Below are 22520 nucleotides of genomic sequence, written 5' to 3'. Positions count from 1 at the left end.
AGGTCATCTCAGTGAGTGAATACTGTTCATGTGCTTCCTTGAGAGACCCAAGAGGAAGAAAACAAGCAAAAAAGTAACATCTTCATCAAAAATGTGTTTTCCCTTAAGAGGATTTGAAAGAAAAACAAACAAGTAAACAAAAAACACGGGCACGTAGAAGAAAAGGCACGACTTGTGGGAATGGCATCAACATGAAGGGGCTTTAAGAGAAATCAAGAGCGGCTCTAGATATGTCCTAAGAGAACCGATGGAATGTACATCCAGGTCGATGTTTCTCTCTTTTTTTTTTTGGTAAGGCAGCGCAGTCAAAGGTCCTTTTTTTCTCTCCTTCAGGCACATCAGAAGCAGAAGGCACACAGGAGAATCCAATATTACACAGAACAGGAGAGAGGAGGGATAGAGGCGATAGACCGTAAACAAAAGCTTTACCGCTAGGGAACAAGAGTGTCTGTGATTCTGCGACGATCTGTGTGTTTGTGTGTGTGTGTGTGTGTGTCTATGTCTGAAGTCGAAAGAGTGAAAGTGTTGAGGGCATGTGTATCTGTGAGCGTGTATATACTTTTGTGTGTGTGTGTGTGTGTGTGTGTGTGTGTGTGTGTGTGTGTGTACACGTGCGTGCATGTGTGTGTGTTTAAGTAGAGGTTGGGCTAGCTTGGCAATCTGTAACAACAATCAAACTCTGAAGTGCAATATGGCATCACAAATGGCAAGATGGCACTGACTGAGGTCACCTCAGGTAAGCATCACAGTAGAGGACCAGCCTGGCGCGTGTGTCTGCGGTCGAGTGCGGTTTGGCCTCACGCAACATCAAGGTGCAGTCCATCGGAGTTGCCACACATGTAACAGTCCTGTCACCGTCAGGAATGCACCAGTTGGATGTGTGTGTGTGTGAGTGTGTGTGTGTGTGTGTGTGTGTGTGTGTGTGTGTGTGTGTGTGTGTGTGTGTGTGTGTGTGTGTGTGTGTGTGTGTGAGAGAAACTGTCCTTTCAGGAGCGAACCAGACGGATGCCCTGACCCGTGTCCAACACACTAGGCGGCCACCAGGACAGCTTGAGGCGTCGGAAGCAGCGCATGCAGGCGTCGCAGGCCCAGAGTGGCTGCAGCGCGCAGCACCAGTTGGCCACGGCCAGCGCCGGGTAGGTGGCGCGGGGAAAGTGTGCCTCCCAGTGGCTGCTAACGTCGCTGACCGTGGGCAGGTGGAGCGCGTAGTCGGCCCAGGGCTTGGACACGCCGTAGTCCGCCTCCACGCCGGCGCGCGCGTGCTCTGCCCAAGGCTTGCCGTTGCCCGCGGTGGCACTGCAGAGGTAGGCAACCCAGGCCGCCGTGAAGTCGCCAAGGCATGGCGGCGAGATGTCGCCGGCCTCTGGGTCGCCGCCAGTCGGGTGGAGCTGGGCGCCCTGTATGGCTACGTAGAGGCCCTCCACACGGCGCACGCCGCGGACCCAGGGTGGGGCGTTGTCCGTGTCCAGGACCAGGATGAGGCGCGAGCAGTGGCCCGCATTCCGCTCCTTCCACAGTACCAGAAGCTGGTCCAGACGGAAGGTGTCCCCACCTGACAGGGAAAGCAGAACACACACACACACACACACACAGACAAATGATTACACCGTCACATGTATACAAACATGAACATACAGACACACACACACAAACACACGTACAAACACATGTATACACAGTACATGAACTGTACACAGACATGAACACACACACACAGACACAACCACGGTCAGTCAAACTGATCGATCCAAAAACATTTGTCACAAATCACATAGCAGGACAAATCTCACGCTAACATGTCACGATTCATCAGACTGACAACGGAGTCACCACAGGGGAATGGAGCTCAGCTGTCAATGAACCGATCAATTTGATGCGCAGAGTTGAGCAAATCGGAAGTTAGGTCACCTGTGAATCAACCTGATCAATGTGATTGATTCACAAAGTCACAGCACAGAGATCAACCGAGTCAAAAGGGGGGAGCAGGAGAGACAAGGTGGCAGGGGCCAGAGGACAGATGGAGAGAGATGCTGAGAGTTGAGATGGGGGGAGGGAAGGAGGAGAAGAAGATGGACAGCATAGTTAGTTCAGCCATTTGTATGTGTGAGTGATGATGACTGAACATGAGACAGTGGGAATTCTAAATGTGTGTTAGACTGTAAGAGAGTGTGTGCGACAGAAATATGATGTGAAAGTGTATGTGAATCAGTAAGTGCGTGTGTGTCTGAGTGTGTGTTGTGTTTTTTATGGGAGCGTGCCAAAAAGAGATGCCCTCCCCAGAACATCCCCACACACACACACACACACACACACACACACACACGCCAAGGCCCTGGCAGTTATTCAGACAGCCTCCTCTGATCAAACACAGTGACACAGGGCATGACACTCAATATCCTTCATGAGGATTAATACCCTGCTGTGCTCTCTCTCTCTCAGACACACACACACATACGGAAACACACACACGGAAACACACACACACACACACACACACACACACACACACACACACACACACACACACACACACACACACACACAAAAAGATTGAACGCGCTGCCTGGACAGAGCCCAGATAAGATTCTTCTTTACAGTTTTGGGCAGTCACCCTCGGTGCGCTGAGGAGCTCCGACGAGACTGGGCTGCTACCCAGAATCCCTCAGGGTGGGCCATCCCTCTCACCTGTCCTCTCACTTCCGGTGGCCTCTTCACTCTTCTCAGTCTCTGCCATGCATGGCACTCTCCACCACGATGCCAGAACCCAAAATCATTTAGCATATGACGGTTGACATATGAGGGTATCTGACAGTGGTGCAAATCTTCAGAGCAGAAAGAGACAGAGAAAGAGAGAGAGAGAAAGTCCAACCATGTTTTTGCCCCAACCGATGCACTTGCCCAAGGGATATCACCAATTACTACCACCTCCAAGGCAATTCCAATGGCGGCCTTATAGACCTAAAGTCAAAGGTTTCACTGTCAACAGTTTATTTAAAATCTGATGTTTATTTCAAATCACTGTGAGCAAATCCTCTCAACAAGAAGACAAGAGAACAGCACAGGACATTTCCTTTTGTCATGAGCTTCCTTAGTGGCATTCACATGAGCCTGGCCTAGCTGAGTGTCATACACAATCTAATGATCTAATCCTCCTTCAGTCTCAGGGGCCTTCATTGTTATGTACAAGGTATAGTCTGTCTGATAGCAACCTTCAAGAAATGCCATTGCCCGTCGCCCAATACCGTCTCCTCTTGTTTAATAGTGAATGTTTTAAACCCCTGATGTTCAGCTGAATCTTCCGGGGCAAAGACTCGGGCCGTCCTCCTCTCTCTCTCCTCTTGGAAAATATTCACAATGTTGTCTTTTCTCAGCCCCGCTCAGCTGCCTGCATATTCATCCGCAATCTGGTAGATCGGCTCAAAAAACAGAACAGCCTTCTTGTGGGGGTGGGAGGGAAACAAAGATGATGACAAAAAAAGACCAAAAGGTATTGAACTGATATCTGGGAAGAAAAGACGCTCCGACATCTTTTCCAGGCCCCGATTAATGTTGCAGGGAACATTAAACTCATGACCCTGTTTCTCCGACGTGACAGTAGTTTGTCAAATGCTCCTTCTCCAACTTGACAGTTAATTATTAAAGTACAATGTAGGGGAGACATGGGAAAAGCAGCATGGACCTGAAATGATCCACACCTGAGCAAGGGCAGAGTAAATGAATGGTATGCTGACCAGGCCCGGTCCGGCGCTATTCTGGGCCCGGGTGCAACATCGCACAGCCAGACCCCCCCCCCCGCAAAAAAAAAAACCTAGTCTAAATCCGATCAATTAAACAACATCAACACAACTGAACTGAGAGCATGCAGCCGCAGCGGACTGTCTTGATTCCCCATTGCCCTACCTTAAAACTGTATGCGTCGTGTCTTGGCCGCAGCAAATCTTGCGATTATGTCACTGTAATCCACTTGTCTTGCCGTGCGGTTTTCGATGGACAACACAGCCACCGCAGACAGTCTAGTAGTGGATGCGCCAACATCTGTCTCAGGGCCCGTATCCTCTGCCGTTTGTCTACTAGGCCTACTCAGCCAAGATGTATAAATTCGCATTTTCTGCCTCCTTTTTTGTACCTTCGCTCCTCCGTTTACTTTCCTTTCTCTTTAGCGAACCGGATTTGTGTCCCGACATTTTAGCCTACTAAAGGCGGCTGCTTGCTTCAGGTTGGGGTTAATTGTTGCGCAAAAACTCAGTGCAGTTCATGCTCCCAAAGGTTGCGCGTGTTGTCATTTGCTTGGCAGATAGAAAGCTGTTTCCCTAACAGAAAGTCTGAAGCTTGAAGTTCTTTTCAAACCTTTGCTTGGGTAGCACTGTTAAACTGAGCAGACATGCAGACTACATTTTAGTAATCTCATCACGTAACATTCGTTTTCTAAAAACAATCACATAGTATTGCATGTTTTACTGTGGTAGAAAATACGTTAGCTTAATGCAAACGTATATGGGAAATCCTAGACACCGTGCTAGGTATTAGCATCAATTAATTCACGTTAATGTTTTTGTATGAGCCTGACATTTGCTCTGCAGATAGATAACAGCTTCCCTAACAGAAAGTCTGAAGCTTGAAGTTCTTTTCAAACCTTTACTTGGGAAGCACTTCTTAACACTTCCAACCCAGAGGGCTTTTTTTTGACTCTGTTAGGTAGTCTGCCATGCCTGATATTTTTGTATATTTCACCTAACTAAAAACCATTAGGCAAAAGTGGAATTTATGATTATATTCTAGAACAACTCAGCAATAATAAAATGAGAGTAAAATAAATGTAGTAAAAAAAGTTTTGTATTAAAATTAAATCTAAAGACACTCAAATTAACTCTAGCTTTAGAGGTGCTCAGACTTTTTACAAAAAACACATTCTAAATATTTTGGAAGTTTTCTTTTTTACTCTGAACCTTGTAAACATATGTGTTTGCTCCACATAGGTGGGTTTAGCATTCAGAAAGTGTGTGTGATTTCTACACTAATTATAAGAATTTTACAAGGTGACACTTTTTCCCACCTAGACCACTTTGCATATTGATGAAAGAGGTGTAAACTGCCCTGTGAGTGCCCCTCCCCAGTATGGCTCACCTGTCAATGGCCCTGGACTGTCATTGTGGCTATCTCTCCCCCACAACCATCAGCTTTGAAAGTACATACAAGAAATTGCAAACAAGCTTGGTGCATAAGAAGGTGAATTTAATAAGGTGCATAAAAGTAAAGGCATAGTAGGTACATAAAATAAGGTGCATACAAGTAGGTACATAAAGGTAGGCATCATTCACCATGTCCTCGCTTGGGTCACTCATGTGCACATTCCATGATATGGTTTGGTACCTGTCTCTTACCATCACATCTGCCACAAAAGGGATGGACAAGATGGTGTTTCTCCTCCAGTAGTCAGAAATGTGATCCAGCTTGATCATGCACATGTAGAAACCAGTCCAATGTATCTGTAGAATGCAACTCCAACATCCACCCATTTGTACTTTACACCTCTGGCAATGCTCCTAGCAGCTTGCTTGTTGGTGTTCTGGCAGAGGGTTTCCACAGCATCCTCTGAAAAGAACAACTTGAAGAGGTCTAGAGGAGTGTGGTTGTCTGCTGCATTCAGCTGCACACCAGGCTCCCTTGCAGGAAAAAACCTCAGTGCTGATGGAGTTGCATCATTGTCACCCTCTGACTTCCATGACGACAGATCTGGGTTAGGCTGACAGCGTGCTCTCTTCCTTGGCGGTGTAGGTGCAATGTTCTCCAAGTTTCTGTAATAAAGTAAAATAAAATTAACTGTTGCTCTTTCATTTTATGTTCGGGCATTGTAACACATATCACTTTAGCGCTCTAACGACTACAGTTTCGATCACAAACACCTCCTAGTTTTGATTCACACCTACCATACGCGTCATAATAACACTAACGACTACCCACAGTAGTAAGACACGTTTTTAGCGATTGCAATTTACACCATCCGCTGCAATATAGTCACCATGTAGTTCTATGTTTTACTAATCTCAGAACAGACAACAATCGTTTATATGTGTAGCCTGTTATCATTTACCCAACTCTGTTAATTAAATATGTTTTCTACTACAATAGTCTTAGCGACATAAAGTGATTGAATCGCTCTGCAAATAGTAGCATACTAAACATTCCATTCAACTCATAGCATACCGACGTGCATTTTACTCGCTATAACAGTAAGACACGTTTGCATTTTTACATCAATGGCTGCAATATAGTCACCAAGTATGTTTTACTTATATTAGCACAGACAACCAACTCGAAACGTCAACAACAATCGTTGATATAGCCTAACATCATTAACGCAACTCTGAGAATTATATTCTACCATACAATAGTCTTAGAAGCATGAAGTAATTTATTCACTATGCAAACAGTAGCATACTAAAATATTTCGTTCAACTCAGAGGAGCATTTTACTCCCTATAAGTTAATCAACAGCATTCATTACAAGAGCTAGGTGAACAAATAAACTTACTCAACAGGGATATCCTCAACGGGGTAAAGACGAAGCTCAAAGTGCATGTGTTCATCTTCCATATCGTCATCGCTCTCATCTGAGGATGTGGTTTCCTCCTCGCCGACTAGGTCTTCTTGAATTTGGCGCAAGGCTTCGGCAGCAGAGAAGGAGTTCGCCATCATGTATCTCTTCAGTCCAAATGTAAACATCCTTACATGCTGCCTTGTTTATACGGGAAAATGGGGCGTTTTCTCACGTTTTACTGCAACGTCATTACCCAATAGCGATCCGAGATTTACCATGAGTTTATCATATGAATAGCCCTAATCTGCTAATGGGTGGGCAATCACCGGTTGCTTATACACTCTGAGAGAGAAATATGCAAGGCTTTACCTGTATTCTCCTTACAAAGTGCTCATTCATTTGTTTGTTTCGAACTGGATATATTTGAAAACTAGAAGATTCAAGCTTTCTCAGGGTGTTAGTTTTATTTTTGGAGGACAAAAACTCGCGGAGATTTTACATTCTATTAATAGAAATACCACCAAACGCCCCACGGGCGCACATCGTTTTGGAAGGGTTAAACTGAGTAGACATGCAGAATATTTTAGTAACCTCATCTCGTAACATTCGTTGATAGAATGCAGGCTGCGAGGCTCGCGTCTAACTAACCAGCCTGCGTCGCGATTTTCCCACGGGGGGAGGGGGGTGTGATACATGTGTTTTGATACATTTAAAAAAAAAAAATCGCTAACAGCCAATAGGGAGATTGCGTTGCACAGGCCACAGGGTCAACTTGTGCTGTTAGAGACACACTCGGTATATCAGAAAGGATCAAAGAGAACGGGCCCCCCTCTACACGGGCCCGGGTGCAATTGCTCCCGTTGCTACCCCTTCAGAACCGGGCCTGATGCTGACCATACAGCCCACTGATATGACTGCTGGCAGGATGCATGGTCCTTCATTGTAGGGAGACAGTGTGGATGTTTTGCTCAGAGAACCATATTGTTACTGTTAAGATCTTTAATTTCTCATTTCTTGTATGCGTCTTGTATGAACGAGGACAATACTGTTAAGGGAATTCTTTGTTTACCAATAAATAGATCTACAGATGGAGTGTAATTCCGCCTAGAGAAAGCGGATGTTCTATTGTTCTGGATTTCCTCTGGCAAAATACCAATCTAGGCCAGACGGCACCAAACAGGACCGGGACAGAAGGCTTTGCAGGACAACGCAGGCCGAGGCTTATAAACCACTGGACAACTTGAGTTGTCTGCGCTGAGAGTGGCACCTCAGTAATGGAGACTGGAAACAAGAGCGGGGAGTTCAATGGTGTCATGGTTCAGAGAGGAATTGCTTTCTGGGTCTGACAGCTAGGCTACACCCCCCCGCCTCCGCCCCCACGGTTTCTGATCCTGTTCCAGTTCCCATCAGAGCGCTCAGCTGCAGAATGTTCTGACCCGAGTACGTGTGCACACACACACACATGCACACACACACACACACACACGCACGCACACACACGCACACACACGCATACGCATACACACGCACACACACAGACACGCACACACACACCCCCGTCTGCTCCATCACATTTACATTAATTATGTCCATATCCTGGAGGAGATTCAGCCAGTGGAGAAAGAGTCAAGCCATTGGTTCTACACAGAGTACAAGAAATCAGTAGGCTACCTCATATAGTACTTCTTAATGTCATTATACATGAATATATTATTATACATACAATGTGTGTGTGTGTGTGTGTGTGTATATATTTAAATGACAAGAGTTTTCCATTTTTCCCTGCTCTGCATAAAGCTGACAGAGCTCATCAGTAGCACTCTCAAACACACACACACACACACACACACACACACACACACACACCTTCTTCAGCTAATCAAGAGCATTAGCCTTCAGTATAATCACACTGAATTTACTCAGGTGGAAACAGGAATAGAGGGTGGGGGGGGGGGTCACTCCAGGTGAAGGCTTGAGAGCCCCTCTACACAGGAGTACATACAGTATACATGTACAAGTCCTATGCACAATGCCTTTCCATGACAATCCACAGCAAGACAGAAAACCCTGTTCCATTAGGCTACTGCTCACAACCCTCCATTCAGACAACCTTGTTCCATTACGCTACTGCTCACAACCCTCCATTCAGACAATCATTCACTTTCTTTACTTTGAATTTGCATTTCATTTCATTTCATGTATTGGCTGTTCTCCTCCTCCCAACACCACCAAGTCCTCTCTGTCTTATGAACCAGGACCTGTACACCAGAGGATAGCAGTCACCACAGCAATACAGGTCCTCTGGATTCTCCCTTGCCTTGGCACTTCCCAGTACTGTTCTTGGAGAACAGTGTGGATCTCCCAGCCCCACTACATCTGCCAGTGGAAATCAGACGGACGAAAATCTGCGTAATTTAGTCAGGTGTGTTCGCTTATCCAAGAGCAGAGTTTGACTGGCTGGGTGCACCCGGCTCAGTTAAGGGCTTTATGGTGCAATATATACTGTATATGGGCAGGGCTGTAGTGGAGGGTAAACGCACCTATGGAATTTTGGAAATAGCGTTTACATACCTCTAAATATCATTTACGCACCTCACAGTTCCCTGGGCATTGTATTCTGCCGTTGGAATAATCAGAAACACCTACATTTCAAATTGTGGAACATATTAACGCTGTAGTCTAAATCATTTCTATCTGCACTGTATTATGGTCTGCGACCCTCCAATCAGTGCCTTGGCTGTGGCGGCGACACCAATCAGGTTCCAGGAAGTATGTAAACACATACACGTTGTGGATTAGCCTGCCTGTCTACCTGACCGGAATGGATTACTTAGCCATGGATATCAGGCCAACGAGTGCTCCCACTCCCATAGATGCCTGCAAAAGGCCTCAAGTAAAAAAGTAAGACTTAAGACGATCAATTCACGTTTTTAACCGTTGTTTTGGTTCGGACAACATCGCATAAAAACAGGGACAAACTCTATAAGTAACGTGCTTGCAAATAAGATGATGCAGGTAACAAGCCAGCCTCCCGGTCCCATCTAAATAGGCCTAATAAAACATAAATAATTTCAGCAATTGAAGATGCATGAGTAATTATCCTCACGCATATCGCCGTTGATTAGGCTAATTCACTGAAAAATGCAGACATATTTTGAGGGATTGCGCAATTTCAGATGAGGAACAGCTCTTCGCTGCCGCACCGTCTCGCTGTCTCCTGTCATTTTCAACAAGACATGCGCAAATTCAGTGTTTGGTTTTTTTAATACATTTTCACCATGATTGGAATCATGCATAAAATACATTTAAAGCACAGATCAGTAGAAAAATATTAATATTTATTTTATCATTATTTGTTTTTTACTTTCATGATGAATTGTGTTGTTGTGTTGTGTTGACATAGGAGGTTTCTTCAATGGTTATAGAACAGGGGAAGTGTTTAATTGCAGCATGGTTTCTTTTTATAAGATACTTTTCAGCTGTAACACCCAGGGCCTGTTTCCAGAGGCCTTCATTTTTTTTAGGTCCTATAGACTAGAGGTCCTTACTTTTGTCTCCCCCTCCACCCCCTTCATTGTTGTGAGGCCTACACATACTTTTCTTTACTGTTTACTTGAAAATTAAACTACAAATACATGTGTTCACTGTCATTGATTTAATAGGACTTTAACTAATAGCATAATGGAATATAGCCAGGACAGCCTAACAGAGTCGCAACGCTTTGTTGTGCGTTGCTTCGTGTCGAGGTCTGTCTGATCACAAAATTCATAGTTTACCCACCTGTAATTCAACCACTACAGCCCTGTATATGGGTTTAACCGGGTGAGTTAAATTTGGATGAGAAGACACACCTATGACCTATAAACTGGCTTCTGTTCACTGTCACCTGCCAATGCCAGGAAGTTGAAAGCACTGAATGAATGGCTACACTTCCTCATTCAACCCCTATTCTAGTGTTGAACACTGAGGTAAATCCCATTTCCCAGTCATCCCATTGTCTCCTTCTCTCTCTCGCTCTCTGACAGAAGGCAAATATTAACACCCAATGAAACTGGAATAGAGGGCAGTACAAGGCAAAGTCCAGACACATAATGGCATTCAGACACGAGGGTCTATAAAGAAGCTCCCTGCTTATACTATCTGACAGCAGAGGGAGGAATACAGCTCTGAGCACTTTGATGGAAGGCAGTGGTTCTCCATCATGCCTCATGCCGGGGCACCCCCAGCACCCCCCAACTCCATTCCCGCTCTGCATGCTTACTATCTTTGTCTATTTCAATTTTTTTTTCTCTCTCTTTCTCCTCTCTCTACATCCTGAAACATGGACACAGGTGCTCGCTCTTACCCGCCAGCGGCCAGTCTCCGCTCTAGCAGAGCAGGTAGGAGTCCAGCAGGGCATCCATTTATTTTTCTCACTCTCTCTCTTTCTTTCTCTCTCTCTCTCACTCACTCTCTGCAGTACACTGCATACAGCACCAGTACCCTTAAAGAAAGAACGTTGGCCATAGAATGAACATTTAATGGACAGATGGGTCCATCTTTCTCTCCATACTAACACATAGACATATATAAACTGTCTCTCTCTCCCTCACCTGCCAGAGCCCAGTCTCCGGTGCGTAGCGTGTGGCCGCTGTAGTAGAGCAGGTAGGTGTCGTGGCGCGGGCCCTCTGCCGTCTGCAGCTCCAGGAAGGTGCGTAGCTTGCCCAGCAGGGTCTCCAGCGTCAGGCCGCTGGTGGAGTAGTCGCAGCCGAACGTGTGGATGAGGTGGTGAGAGAAGAGGCGCTGAACGGCAGACAGGGCGGCGGTAGAGCGCGCGTTCAGCTCCTGCACGTGCTCAGGGGGGAGGAGGACCGGCTGGCCATCAGCACTGGGGGGAGAAGAGAAGAGAAGAGAAGAGAAGAGAAGAAAAGAGAGGCATGTTATGAGGCTTGTGAAATATATGTGTGTGTGTAGTCAGTGCCAAGCAGAGGAGAGGAAGAGAGTTTACAGGAAAGGAATGTGTGTGTGTGTGTGTGTCTAGACAGAGGAGAGAGGTCAGAAGAGTTCATGTGAGAGGAGAGCTGTGGCACTGGCAGAAGAGAGGTACATGGTAATGAAAGATATGGCGAAGATGAAGGTGAAGTATTTAGCAGACACTTTCGTTCAAAGTGGCTGACATTGATATCCTGCATTGCCTGAGAATCAAGCCCGGATCCACTACTTGGAAGGAAGCGACGCTAAGAACATTATTAGACTGGGCATATGGGAGGTGATAAGAAATAGGTAGATGGGATGAGAAGACGAGTGGGGGAAACAGAACAGGAAAAGATGGAATGGAGGTAGAGAAGGCTTTGTAAACGCGAGAAAGTACACAAAAAGGAAGATGTGAAGAGAAGCAAAAGAGGTCTAGGACGCCTAGGGGATCACAGACGAGGAGAGACGTCAGGGAGAGAAGAGGGAAGAGATGATGGGAGAAATGAGCGCGATGGTTAGGGGCGAGGGAGAGACACCGCTGCAAGTTTTGTTTTGTGTTGTTCATGGAGGCAGACTGTGACTGTCTGGATCAAGGTGAAGCATCTCTTGTCCTTACAAACACACTCGTGAACATGAGTCACAACTGAATTCTAACCGAGATAAATGTTAGAGAGAGCAGGTCAGGGTTAGCCACGAAGGCCACTTCTAAATGTATGGAAGAACATTAGAGTGTACCTTCTTCCCCAACTTCACCTGCATTTTTTATATGCTAAAAAGTGGGCAATGGGGGGGAGAGGTTATGGGGGGGATAGTGGGGCTGTTAACTCCTGTGAATGATGAGTCTTAATCAGGAAATGAAAATGAGACTCAAACTTATGGGTCGGAATACAGGTACGAATTTTGTCAATATTGACACCAGCATTGAGGAGATCAGCTCCAAACACACATTTCAGGGCGCAGTTCCACTCAAATCTCTGCTAACTGCAAAGAATGTGTGTGATTGTGCATCTTATTCAGGTCTGTATGTTCGTGTATGCAAAGTCCTTGCATATTGTGAATGTATGTAGGAAACATTCAGGGTTCATCTCCCCTTTAAACACATGAATGAACATTAACCTCAGTGCGTGTGTAGATCTATGGGTTAGGGTGAAACACACACACACACACACACACACACGCACACACACACACACACAAACAAACAAACAACACACACAAAGCATACACCCATACACACACACACAGACATTTTAACCATATGCTTATGTACACGCACAGTCATTCATACACATGTTGTTGCAGACAACCCCTCTTAAGCGGTGTCAGGTCCAGCTAAGAGTGAACTCCAGCTAGACACAAATACAAAGAATCAGACATAGAAACTGAGGCAGACGCATGCATACAGAGCGAGGAAAAGAACAGAGAGGACGATGGAAACACTTGGAGACAAGAAATGTCAAGAAGTCAAGAAAGATGTCTCGAAAGAGGAAGAGGAAGAATATTTGAATAATAATTAAAGAACATTTATTAAGATCATATGCTTGAGATATTGTGTGTGTGTGTGTGTGTGTGTGTGTGTGAGAGAGAAAGATAGAAAGATAGAGAGAGAGAGAAGAGGAGAGAGGGGAGTGTGTGTGTGAGGGTGTGTTATGATAAGGGCAGAGTGTTTTTTCCCCTCTCTGTGTGGTTTACCTCAGATAGCCACAGCAGATGAGAGAGCTGCAGGCAATGAAGATGGATCTAAGGTTCAAAAACCTCTGTTAAAAGTGTGTATGTGTGTGTGCGCGTGTGTGTGTGTGTGCGTATGTGTGTGTGTGTGTGTTCCACTGATCTATTCGAGCAGAAATCTCTGCATGTCTGTCTGCCTTTTCTTTCCAACAGTCTCACTCTGTCAGTCCTACCTCATATCGGTCAAACCATTTTTGCCCATGTTTGTCTGTGAGTGATGCCAGCCAAGTCTGTCTGTTTATGCAGGATGTCTGCCTGGCTGTGAGAGATGTCACTGATGTCTGTCTGTGAGTGATGTCACTGATGTTTGTCTGTCTGTCTATGCAGGATGTCTGTCTGTCTGCTAGTGAGTGTTGTCAAAAGTGTCTATCTGTCTGTGAGGGATGTCAGTACGGCCTGGCTATCTCTCTGAGTGACGCCAGTGCTGTCTGTCTGTCTGTGAGTGATGCCAGCTATCATGTCAGTGATGGATGTCTGTCTGTCTGTCTGTCTGTCTGTAATTCCAGTAATTCCAGCCACCTTAACTCAAGGCCTACCGCTGTCTCTGATTTTGCCCTGGTTAGACCGTCTAACTGTCTAGTGTTCTTTTTTCCGTTTGATCCTCCTCTTCCAGTAGACTTGCTGGGTAGGTGGTTTGACACTTAATTTTTTTTTGTCCTTTAATGTTATCTTTACTTTAGCATATTCAATATGCCTTTTAAGGATTGTAGGAGGGGAGTCATGGTCCATGTTTTTCCTGCCAAGCTTTACAGATCACCTCTTCTTTTACTGTAGCTCACCAACTTGGCAATAAGCTTGCCTGTGGCTCAGTGGGTTTGGGGGCAGGAGCCCCTTGTGCTCTCTCGATCTTCAGTTCCATAGAGTTCCTGAGAACCTCAGTAGGTTTACCAGGAAACTGGAAGATGTTCTAACCCTCCGACTCTTTAGGTATGCCATAGATCCGAATATTATCTCTGTAAACCCTGGTCAGTCAGCTAATCATCCATGCTGGTTGGGCTCTGTGAGAGGTGTTCCAGTAGAGTTGCTGCTGCCTGTAGTGCTGTTTCTGCTTCATCAACTCGCCCCTCAGCCTCATCCAGTTTGTTGTTGGTTCTGCACAGTTCTTGTTTAATCTCTGTGAACTGTTGTTTATTGTCCCGCCTGAGGTCCCAGAGTTTGTTCAGTGTACTTTGTAGGCTTGTTTCACCTGCTCCATCCTCATCACTCATCGTTTCTGCTTATGATCCTTTGTGGTGCCCATTCATCAATATTTTCAGTCGTAGACATAGTTTTCCTAACTCTTGTAGCAACCCTGCTTTTCATCATGTACAAAAACACACACTTTGAGATTATGTGAAATGTTCCTGAGGTGTATTTCACTAAAGCATAGAGCATAAAGGTGCCATCTTGAGCATGAACAGGAAGGAGGATCTTTTCCATCTCTCTATTTCCTGCCCACCTCTCTCTTGTTCATATTTAGTTCTCAGCTATTCAATCTGGACACTCTGGCCCTGAAAAAAAAAAACAGCTAATTTTTGGTGTACCCCAGGGGTCAGTCCTGAGGCCTTTATTATTCAACCTTGATATGCTCCTTTAAATCATTAAAGACAATGAGATTTCTAATCATAGCTATGCTGCTGATACCCACATAGACCTCTCGCCTACAGACTATGGTCCTCTAGAATCTCTTTGTCAATGCACTTATCCAATTAACAGCTGGATGTCTCAAAATTACTGCTGAGTAAGGACAAAACCGAATTAATCTTATTTAGGACAAATGAGGAAAGACTTAGGACTGAGACTCATTTTGACGCAAAAACCTTACAGCGAAAGACTTACGTTGACACATCATTGAGAGAAAATCTCATTAATAGTCTTTTTCTTCAGCAGGGTTGATTACTGCAATAGTCTTTCCCCAGGCCTCCCTAGAAAGACCATTAAACAGCTTCTTATAAAAACAGAAAATAATGGACCACATTCCTAGCCTGTCTTTGTCATACTCATAATTCTAGTCAGAATATGAGTCTGATACTGCTCCAATGGGCTGTGATTATGGGTCATGTTTCGACCGAACCAGGGAAAAAAATGCCTCTTTGCTCAATTGGATAGACCTACAACCAATCAGCTCTCCAGTGGCAGCCATGTTTGTTGAAAACGAATTCAACCCAAGCGCTCTTAAGTGACGTGGTTGATAACGGTACTGTTGATCATCTGTCCATCGTCATCGTATACAGTAATGCCCGCCCTGACACTTTGATTGGTACGAACAGAATTTGATTCGGCATAGTTTCTTCCCAACGGAGCAAGGCCAGACCTCAAATGTTGTGGACGGGGCTAAGTTTGGTTGGCACCCAGGCTACCACATTCCCCCAATACTTCATGATTAAATACATTTCAAATCTAGCCTAAAGACCCAATCGCTCTCAGATACTGTTTTGCCAACTGATCAAATGCCCTCAACTTCTTATTAATTTATGTTCTTTAATAATGCACTTTTCCTTTTGTAATCTCTTCTTTTTCTCTGTTCTTTTATCAGCTCATTTGTAAAGCACTTTGAATTATCAATGTGTATGAATCGTGTTATTAAAAACTTGCCTCGCCTTGCCTATCAGTGTCTCTCATTCTTCTACTCCTCCTCTCTCCTTCCTCCCTTCCTTCTTTCCTTATGCCTCTTTACTTTTCCTCTCTTCATTCCTCTACGTCTGCTCTCTATCAACCCGTCTCCTCCCTTTTGCACTCTCCTCCTCCTCCTCCTCCTCCTCCTCCTCCTCTCTCTCTCTCTCTCTCTCTCTCTCTCTCTCTTCCTCTCTCTCTCTCCTTCCCTTTTCACCTCTCCCCTCTTCCCCCCGAATGGCACTCATCATGGTAAAATCATGATTGTGCCCGTCTGACAACAGATTAGCCTACCCCGTTCGCCGCATTCTCCTCATGTGCCTGGCTCGCCCGCCCGCCTTCCAGCCATCCTGTTCACGGGGTGCCAACAGAATACTGAGCACCCGCTCACACTTGGCCCCACATGCCCAATCACCACCGCCACCACCCCTTCCCTCTTACCAAAACACCCAACAACCCCATCTCCCTGAACTCATGCTGTTCCCCCCACTCTGTTATTGACATTCAGACAGCTAAAGCCTCCCTCTCCACAGAACAAGCTTGGGTTCATTCATTCATGTCCATTAGTTGTTTCTTACACTGCGTTAAGTGTTTGTGTATCTGGAGCAGGGGGGGGGGGGAGAGAGGGAGATAAAGGAGAGATGGTTTTAGAAAGAGAGGGAGATAGAGGAGAGGGAGGGAGAGATGGTTTGAGATTCTAGTCAGGTTGCTCTTGCACTGTCTTGGGTCTAAAACATTTAAGAGGGAGCTTGTGCTCTCTTGGACTTTAATCCATGCTCTCTCAAATAGATTTTTACTCTGGTTTCAAAGGCATGGAGCAGCACTCTGTGATCTATACCGTATAACTGTATAACTTAATAGTACGGCACAGCATCAAGTATTACATTTCTTCAAAATAATCAGACCTAAATCTGAGTTTTTTACTTTTCTCGTTTTACCTATGTCGATTCCACACCAGATGATTGTAAGCCCTACCAGGAGCCCATATGCTTCCTTCCAGCCCCAGTTCGTTTTTTTTCAAATGGCTTATTTTTCTATGTTCCTTCATCTGCCTATTTGTAAAGCTCCTTGCAATACCAATGTGTATGCATTGTGCTATATAAATACACTTGCCTTGCCTCTGTTTCCAGGCTGGCATGGAAGATGTGTCTGGCTAAATCTACAAACCGCTGAGTGCTGCCTGAGTTTGGTTCAAAACGCTGAGATACTTGCACAGCTTTTGAAGTTCACAGGAGTAAATCAAACACAAGTGTGTGTACGTCTGTGAGCGCGCGAGTGAGAGAGAGATTGTGTGTACGTGAGAGAGAATATGCGTGAGTGCATTGAGATTGTGTGTGTGTGTGTGTGTGTGAGCGTGCACGTGCAGAAGAGAGCAAGTGAGTGTGTGTGTGTGTGTGTGTGTGTGTGTGTGTGTGTGTGTGTGTGCGTGTGTACCTGTGGTAGCAGGTAGGGATGACCACGGCGTATCCGGCGCAGGTGCCACCGAGGCAGCTCCCCAGCTCATGGAAGAGGCCATAAGCCAGAGACTCTAATGGCAGCACCACCAGCAACACCCCCATAAACAACCCTTTATCGAGCTGAGGGAGGGTGAGGGGGAGAGAGAGAGAGAGAGAGAGAGAAAAGAGGAGAGGGAAGGAGAACACAGAGAGAGATTTAAAATACTTGTTAATTGAATCAAACCTTTACATTTCTGCACCCTTGTAACCCATAATGTGCATTAGAACATCCAACAACCTATCCGTTTCTCAGAGTAAAAAGAGAAAGAGAAAGAGAAAGAGAAAGAGAGAATGAACACCAATGGCAGAGAAGTGAGAGACAAACGTGACATAGTTTATGGTTCATCAAAACCATGTCAGGCCCAGCTTCATGCCAGCATCAGCAGCTTTGTAGTCTACACCCTGGTCATCAAACACTGGTCCACATCTGAGGTACAAAGACTGAGACAGAATTGATAGCAATGCTAACAGTCTCATCATGAACAGGTTGACAGCTCTTTGGGGAATCAGTTTCACAAAACTACCTCACAGACAGAGAGACAGAGAGGGAAAGACTGAGATAGAACTAGACAATACAGACTGCACTGTCTATTCAGATGTGTATTTTGGGGAGCTTCAAGGCTGGGTTTGTTGAGGCTCTTGTCAACACAAGCCCATATCGACAGTTAATTGAATTCACAACCACAAACAACGAGCAGACGCTGCAACGCTCCAGCCTTTTTACCGCACACGGTGGTTGTGCACAAACCACAGCATCCTCACCACCACAGCCTTGTAGACTACTGAGTTTTTAGTCTTTAATGAGAGCATGGTCTTTCAATCTGAGAGTATTATTTATTAATTTCATGATCAGATTTTGTAATATTTCCCCCCCTCAAAACCTGCCCTCTCTTTCAAATAGCACCCTCCTATTAGTTAGAGGGTACGGTATGACATTGTCAAAAGCCTGGGATTCTGGTACACTTAAGTCGACGAAAGTATTTGCACAATCTGAACAAGCCACATAACACAAGATACGTCAAATGCTCAATCAAATACGATGACTCACAAGGTGTAGTGACATAAGCACAGAAAAATGTTAATAAACCGGTACTTATCTAGCAATCAATGGAATCTAGAATGGGAGAGCATCATCAAACACAGTTAGACAAGGTGCCAAGAGAAGCCTTTAGCAGTGATCGCACTACGGCAGAAAGAGTGAGAATGAGAAAGAGAGAGAGAGAGAGAGAGAGACAGATAAGGAATTTGGTGTGTGTGTGGGGGGGGGGAGGGTGTCCTCTCACCTGAGGCAGAGAGCGTCAGAGAGTGTGTGCGAGTGAGTGTGAGTGTACGAGAGAGAGAAAGAAAGTGAAATGAAAATAGAGTGAGAGAGGTGGGGATGATCTCTCCAGACTGGTTACCCAGGTGTTAATTACTCCAGTGAGGGCAGGGTGTGACAGGGCCACTGACTAACTTGTGAATGCAGTTCCATTCAGGAGTGAATCATTCAGACATTCAGTCTATAAAGGATGGTCCACAGAATAACAGAAGCAAATAGGCTAAAACTAGCCTGATGCTTGAAAGTTGCAGTAAAAATGATTCCCCTGATAACTTGCTCAAATTAGGTCGACATATGGAATCTATACATCTCTCAACTCAATAGCAACACAAACATGTATGACTTATGACATTCATTGGTTTACACTACTTAAGTTAGCTGAAAACATGTCACTGTACTTAGCCTAACTAAACTCCTCCGGCAACATTATTTCGGTCGATTATTCCTCCCCTTTAATAATACCAATTGGTATTGTATTTTATATCGTTGGAAAGCCTGATTAGTCACCTTTACAACGAGGTACAACTTGTAAGAATCGTGCATTCTTGGAATGAGCAACACAGCTAAATGTGTGGGTACGGCCTAAAAAAATGTGCCAAAATCCCCTGCAATATTCTTCTGTTGGTAATCCAAAATCCCCGCAATATTCTTCTGTTGGTATTCAATTTTGTTTTGAGTTGCTTGGTGGCCATGTGCAGTCTGCTCCTCACCGTCTGATCAGAGATTTATCTATACCGTTGTGCAAATCTTGCCTGTAAATCTGGAAGAAAGCCTACGGTTCCTCAGTGAAGCAAGGATGAGGAACCGGTCTTCTTGGGGTGTTGTCTTCCTGGGACGGCCACTTCGTGGTCTGTCTTTGACTTCACCAGTCTCACAGAACTTGGTCCTAAGTTTGGAAATGGTACCAGGGCTGACACCAAAAAATGCTGCCACTATGCATACTGGAACACCAGCTTCCAGTTGCCCTATTGCACGGGCCTTATCCTGAATGTAACGCCTTCATGTTTATGCTTGGAGCACACACAAACTCAACAAAGTTGCAGGACCCATGCACACAAGTGCTGTCAATTAGGTGCCACTCAGATCCCAGTCACACTGTGACTGGCATACACCTGCCAGCACTTGAAGCTCAAAACAAGAGTGAATACCAACAGAAGAATATTGCAGGGGATTTTGGCACATTTATTTAGGCCGCTACCCACACATTTAGCTGTGTTGCTCAATCCACGAATGCACGATCCTTACAAGTTGTAGGCTACCTCCTTGTAAAGGTGACTAATCAGGCTTTCCAACAATATCAAACACAATACCAATTGGCATTATTGAAGGGGTTTATAAACCTTCTTGCTTTTGAGGTGAAATGATCAGAATATGAAAGGTTTATTTTAACCTCAAGAAAGATGCCACAGAAACAAAAGTATGATAATATGAATGTACAGGGAAATATAAACTACAGAAATGGACAATGGATGATTAAATATTACAAATATGTATAAAGTCTGCATTGTGCTTACAAGGCTGACTTTGAAGATGTTGTGCACATCATATGGCCAGAAAAAAAAACACACACAGACACACACACACACACACACACTCACACTCACACTCACACTCAAACAGACACAGACACAGACACAGAAACAGACACAGACACAGACACAGACACAGACACACGTGCACACGCACACGCACACACCCTCCAGCGCCCAACTCCCCCTTACCTGCCACGATACGGCCCCCAGTATGGCTGTGGACAGCAGGCTGAAGAACACCAGTCTCTCCGACACCAGGCAAAAGTGGCGCATGCCCCTGGCCCCCATGACTCGGTCGATGGACCTCAGCTCGGACGCCTGAGCGCGGTGGGCCTTCTGGCACTCACTGAGCTTGGAGTGGAAGCCCCACAGTGACGCCAGGAACACCGCATGGCACAGCACCCAGAACAGCCCGAACACGCAGAAACCCGGGATAACCAGGTACCACATCTCCAGGTTACCCAGCTTAACAGCGCACAGTCCAAAGAAGGCCCCCTCAAGCAGTCCGAGCGGCAGCAACGAGAGCATCCTCCAGAGGCGGTGCAGCGAGAGGAACGGGCGCCACCGCTCTGTGGGGGCCAACCCGTTGAAGTAGACGTCCAGCAGGGGGTCACACACGAGCCGGCCCAGGTAGCAGCCCAGCGCAAACGGGTTGGCCCGGATGTGCAGGGCCTGGAAGAAGAACGCGGACGTTACAATCGTGAAGCAGGCCAGGTTGGGTAAGGCCAGGGCAGACTTCATGCGCAGGTCCACCACGGTGGCGGCCAGGGCCAACACCAGGGCCAAGAGCGCTGCCGGCTTCTCCATCTTCAGGGTGGTGCTGGCAATGCCAAAACCCAGCAGCTCCAGCAGCTCCTCTGAGGTGAGCAGCGCGGGACAGTAGCGGGCGCTGCCCCCGATGCGCTCCGTCAGCGCCCAGAGCACGCGGGCGGACACGCTTGCCAAGAGGAGGTAGTTGGCCACCTGCTCCTTGACCTCGGCCTCCAGCGCCGGGCTGTTGATGAAGCAGAGGAGGCCCTGCAGGAAGCCGATCCACAGGTGGAAGAGGCTCAAGCTGGCTGACTCCATGGAGAAGTAGTAGTACAGAATGCTGGCGATGCCCAGCACAAACAGGCCCAGGATGAAGATGACCAGGATCATGGGCTCGGAAGATAACTCCCAGCGCACGTACATGCCCAGACACACGGCCACCATCAGGTTCAGGCTGGACAGGTAGCCCAGGCAGCGCACCGACGACGCCCACACGTCCCCCTTCTTGGGCGCATCCTCCTCGGCCGCCTCTTCCAAGCTGCTCATGGTTATGGATGAGGTGGAGTTTAGGACAAAGCGCAGGAGTCTAGGGCGCCGTCCGCTAACTGAGAAGGGGTCTCTTCTTGCTCACATGTCAGCGACTGCAGATTACAACCATTTAAAATACTTTAATATAAATATCAATGTGTTCAGAGGAGACTAACACCTCTGGTCATTGTTTATCTCACCAGGGTCTCATAGCAATAGATCACAGTTAGGTTAAGCTAGTAACTAAGAATTGTATATAGCCTAAGGTATAACGTCAATCCATCGCTAACGTGACTGTCTTCATTTAATAATTAAAAAGCAAACGGAATAACATTTTAGAAACAGCTACATTTAGCTCTGTATCAGCCCGAGTTCAGTGTACGTGGCTCTGGTATCAACATGTCTTAACGTTAGCTCATCCAAGCAATCGAACGTCTGACGCTATGGTCCCTGGCCACTAATCAGTTGACGTTTTAACTACCTTTTGTCGTTATTTTTTCTTATTTGTTATTCTTTCCCAATCAGTTATTCTTTCACTCAAGATAGTATGCCATGTCACAAATGATCCTCCAAAATATATCTACGTTTGCATGTAGTGACCGAGGCCTACAAAATATTAAGTTTGCTGACTGACTGACAGTCGTTTGCAATTGACTGCATTCCGTTGTTAAAGCCCAACAGCGGCTGATGTGGCAAATTCAACTGGCTAGTGTTCTCGCACATTGTCACTACGTGTAACTGACTGACCGTGTCCGCATTCATATTTATATAGACAAATATAAAAGAATAGTTTGTGAATGTTAAAATCTGTCACAGAAAATGCCATACTTACACTCGTTAAACAACTTTTTCTCAGTTCGCCACATTTCCGCACTTCTAACTACGGTGTGTCGAGAGGGACACTCTTAGCAGCCAAACCAAGGGACATGCAGAACTTCAAACGCTTTATTTTCCCCGGTTGTTCCGAGAGGTTTATGTTATGTTTTATTGATGTACACAGTATCTATGTACATTATGTGTATAGATATTTCAATTTTAGTGTAGCCCGTTCAAACTTTGTAAATGTAATCTCTATAAATCTACAA

General features: G+C 45.7%; 1 protein-coding gene across 1 annotated transcript; it reads right to left on the bottom strand.

The window, feature by feature from the left end:
• Nucleotides 1-986: 986 nt before the first annotated feature.
• On the bottom strand, nt 987-22309 carry tmem168a (transmembrane protein 168a; the record flags this gene model as incomplete). The annotated part of the gene is made up of 5 exons (XM_080851551.1): nt 22268-22309; nt 20347-21548; nt 17246-17388; nt 11131-11405; nt 987-1552 (listed from the first exon to the last, which is right to left on the bottom strand). The coding sequence occupies exons 2-5, from the start codon at nt 21451-21453 to the stop codon at nt 987-989; spliced, it is 2091 nt and encodes a 696-aa protein (XP_080707677.1). The 5' UTR covers nt 21454-21548; nt 22268-22309.
• Nucleotides 22310-22520: the final 211 nt, after the last annotated feature.

The sequence above is a fragment of the Sprattus sprattus genome (genome assembly GCF_963457725.1).
Source record: "Sprattus sprattus genome assembly, chromosome: 14".
In the NCBI taxonomy this organism is placed as follows: Eukaryota; Metazoa; Chordata; class Actinopteri; order Clupeiformes; family Clupeidae; genus Sprattus; species Sprattus sprattus.
Note: the sequence above shows the minus strand (reverse complement) of the source record. Positions and strands in the feature narration are given on the sequence as shown.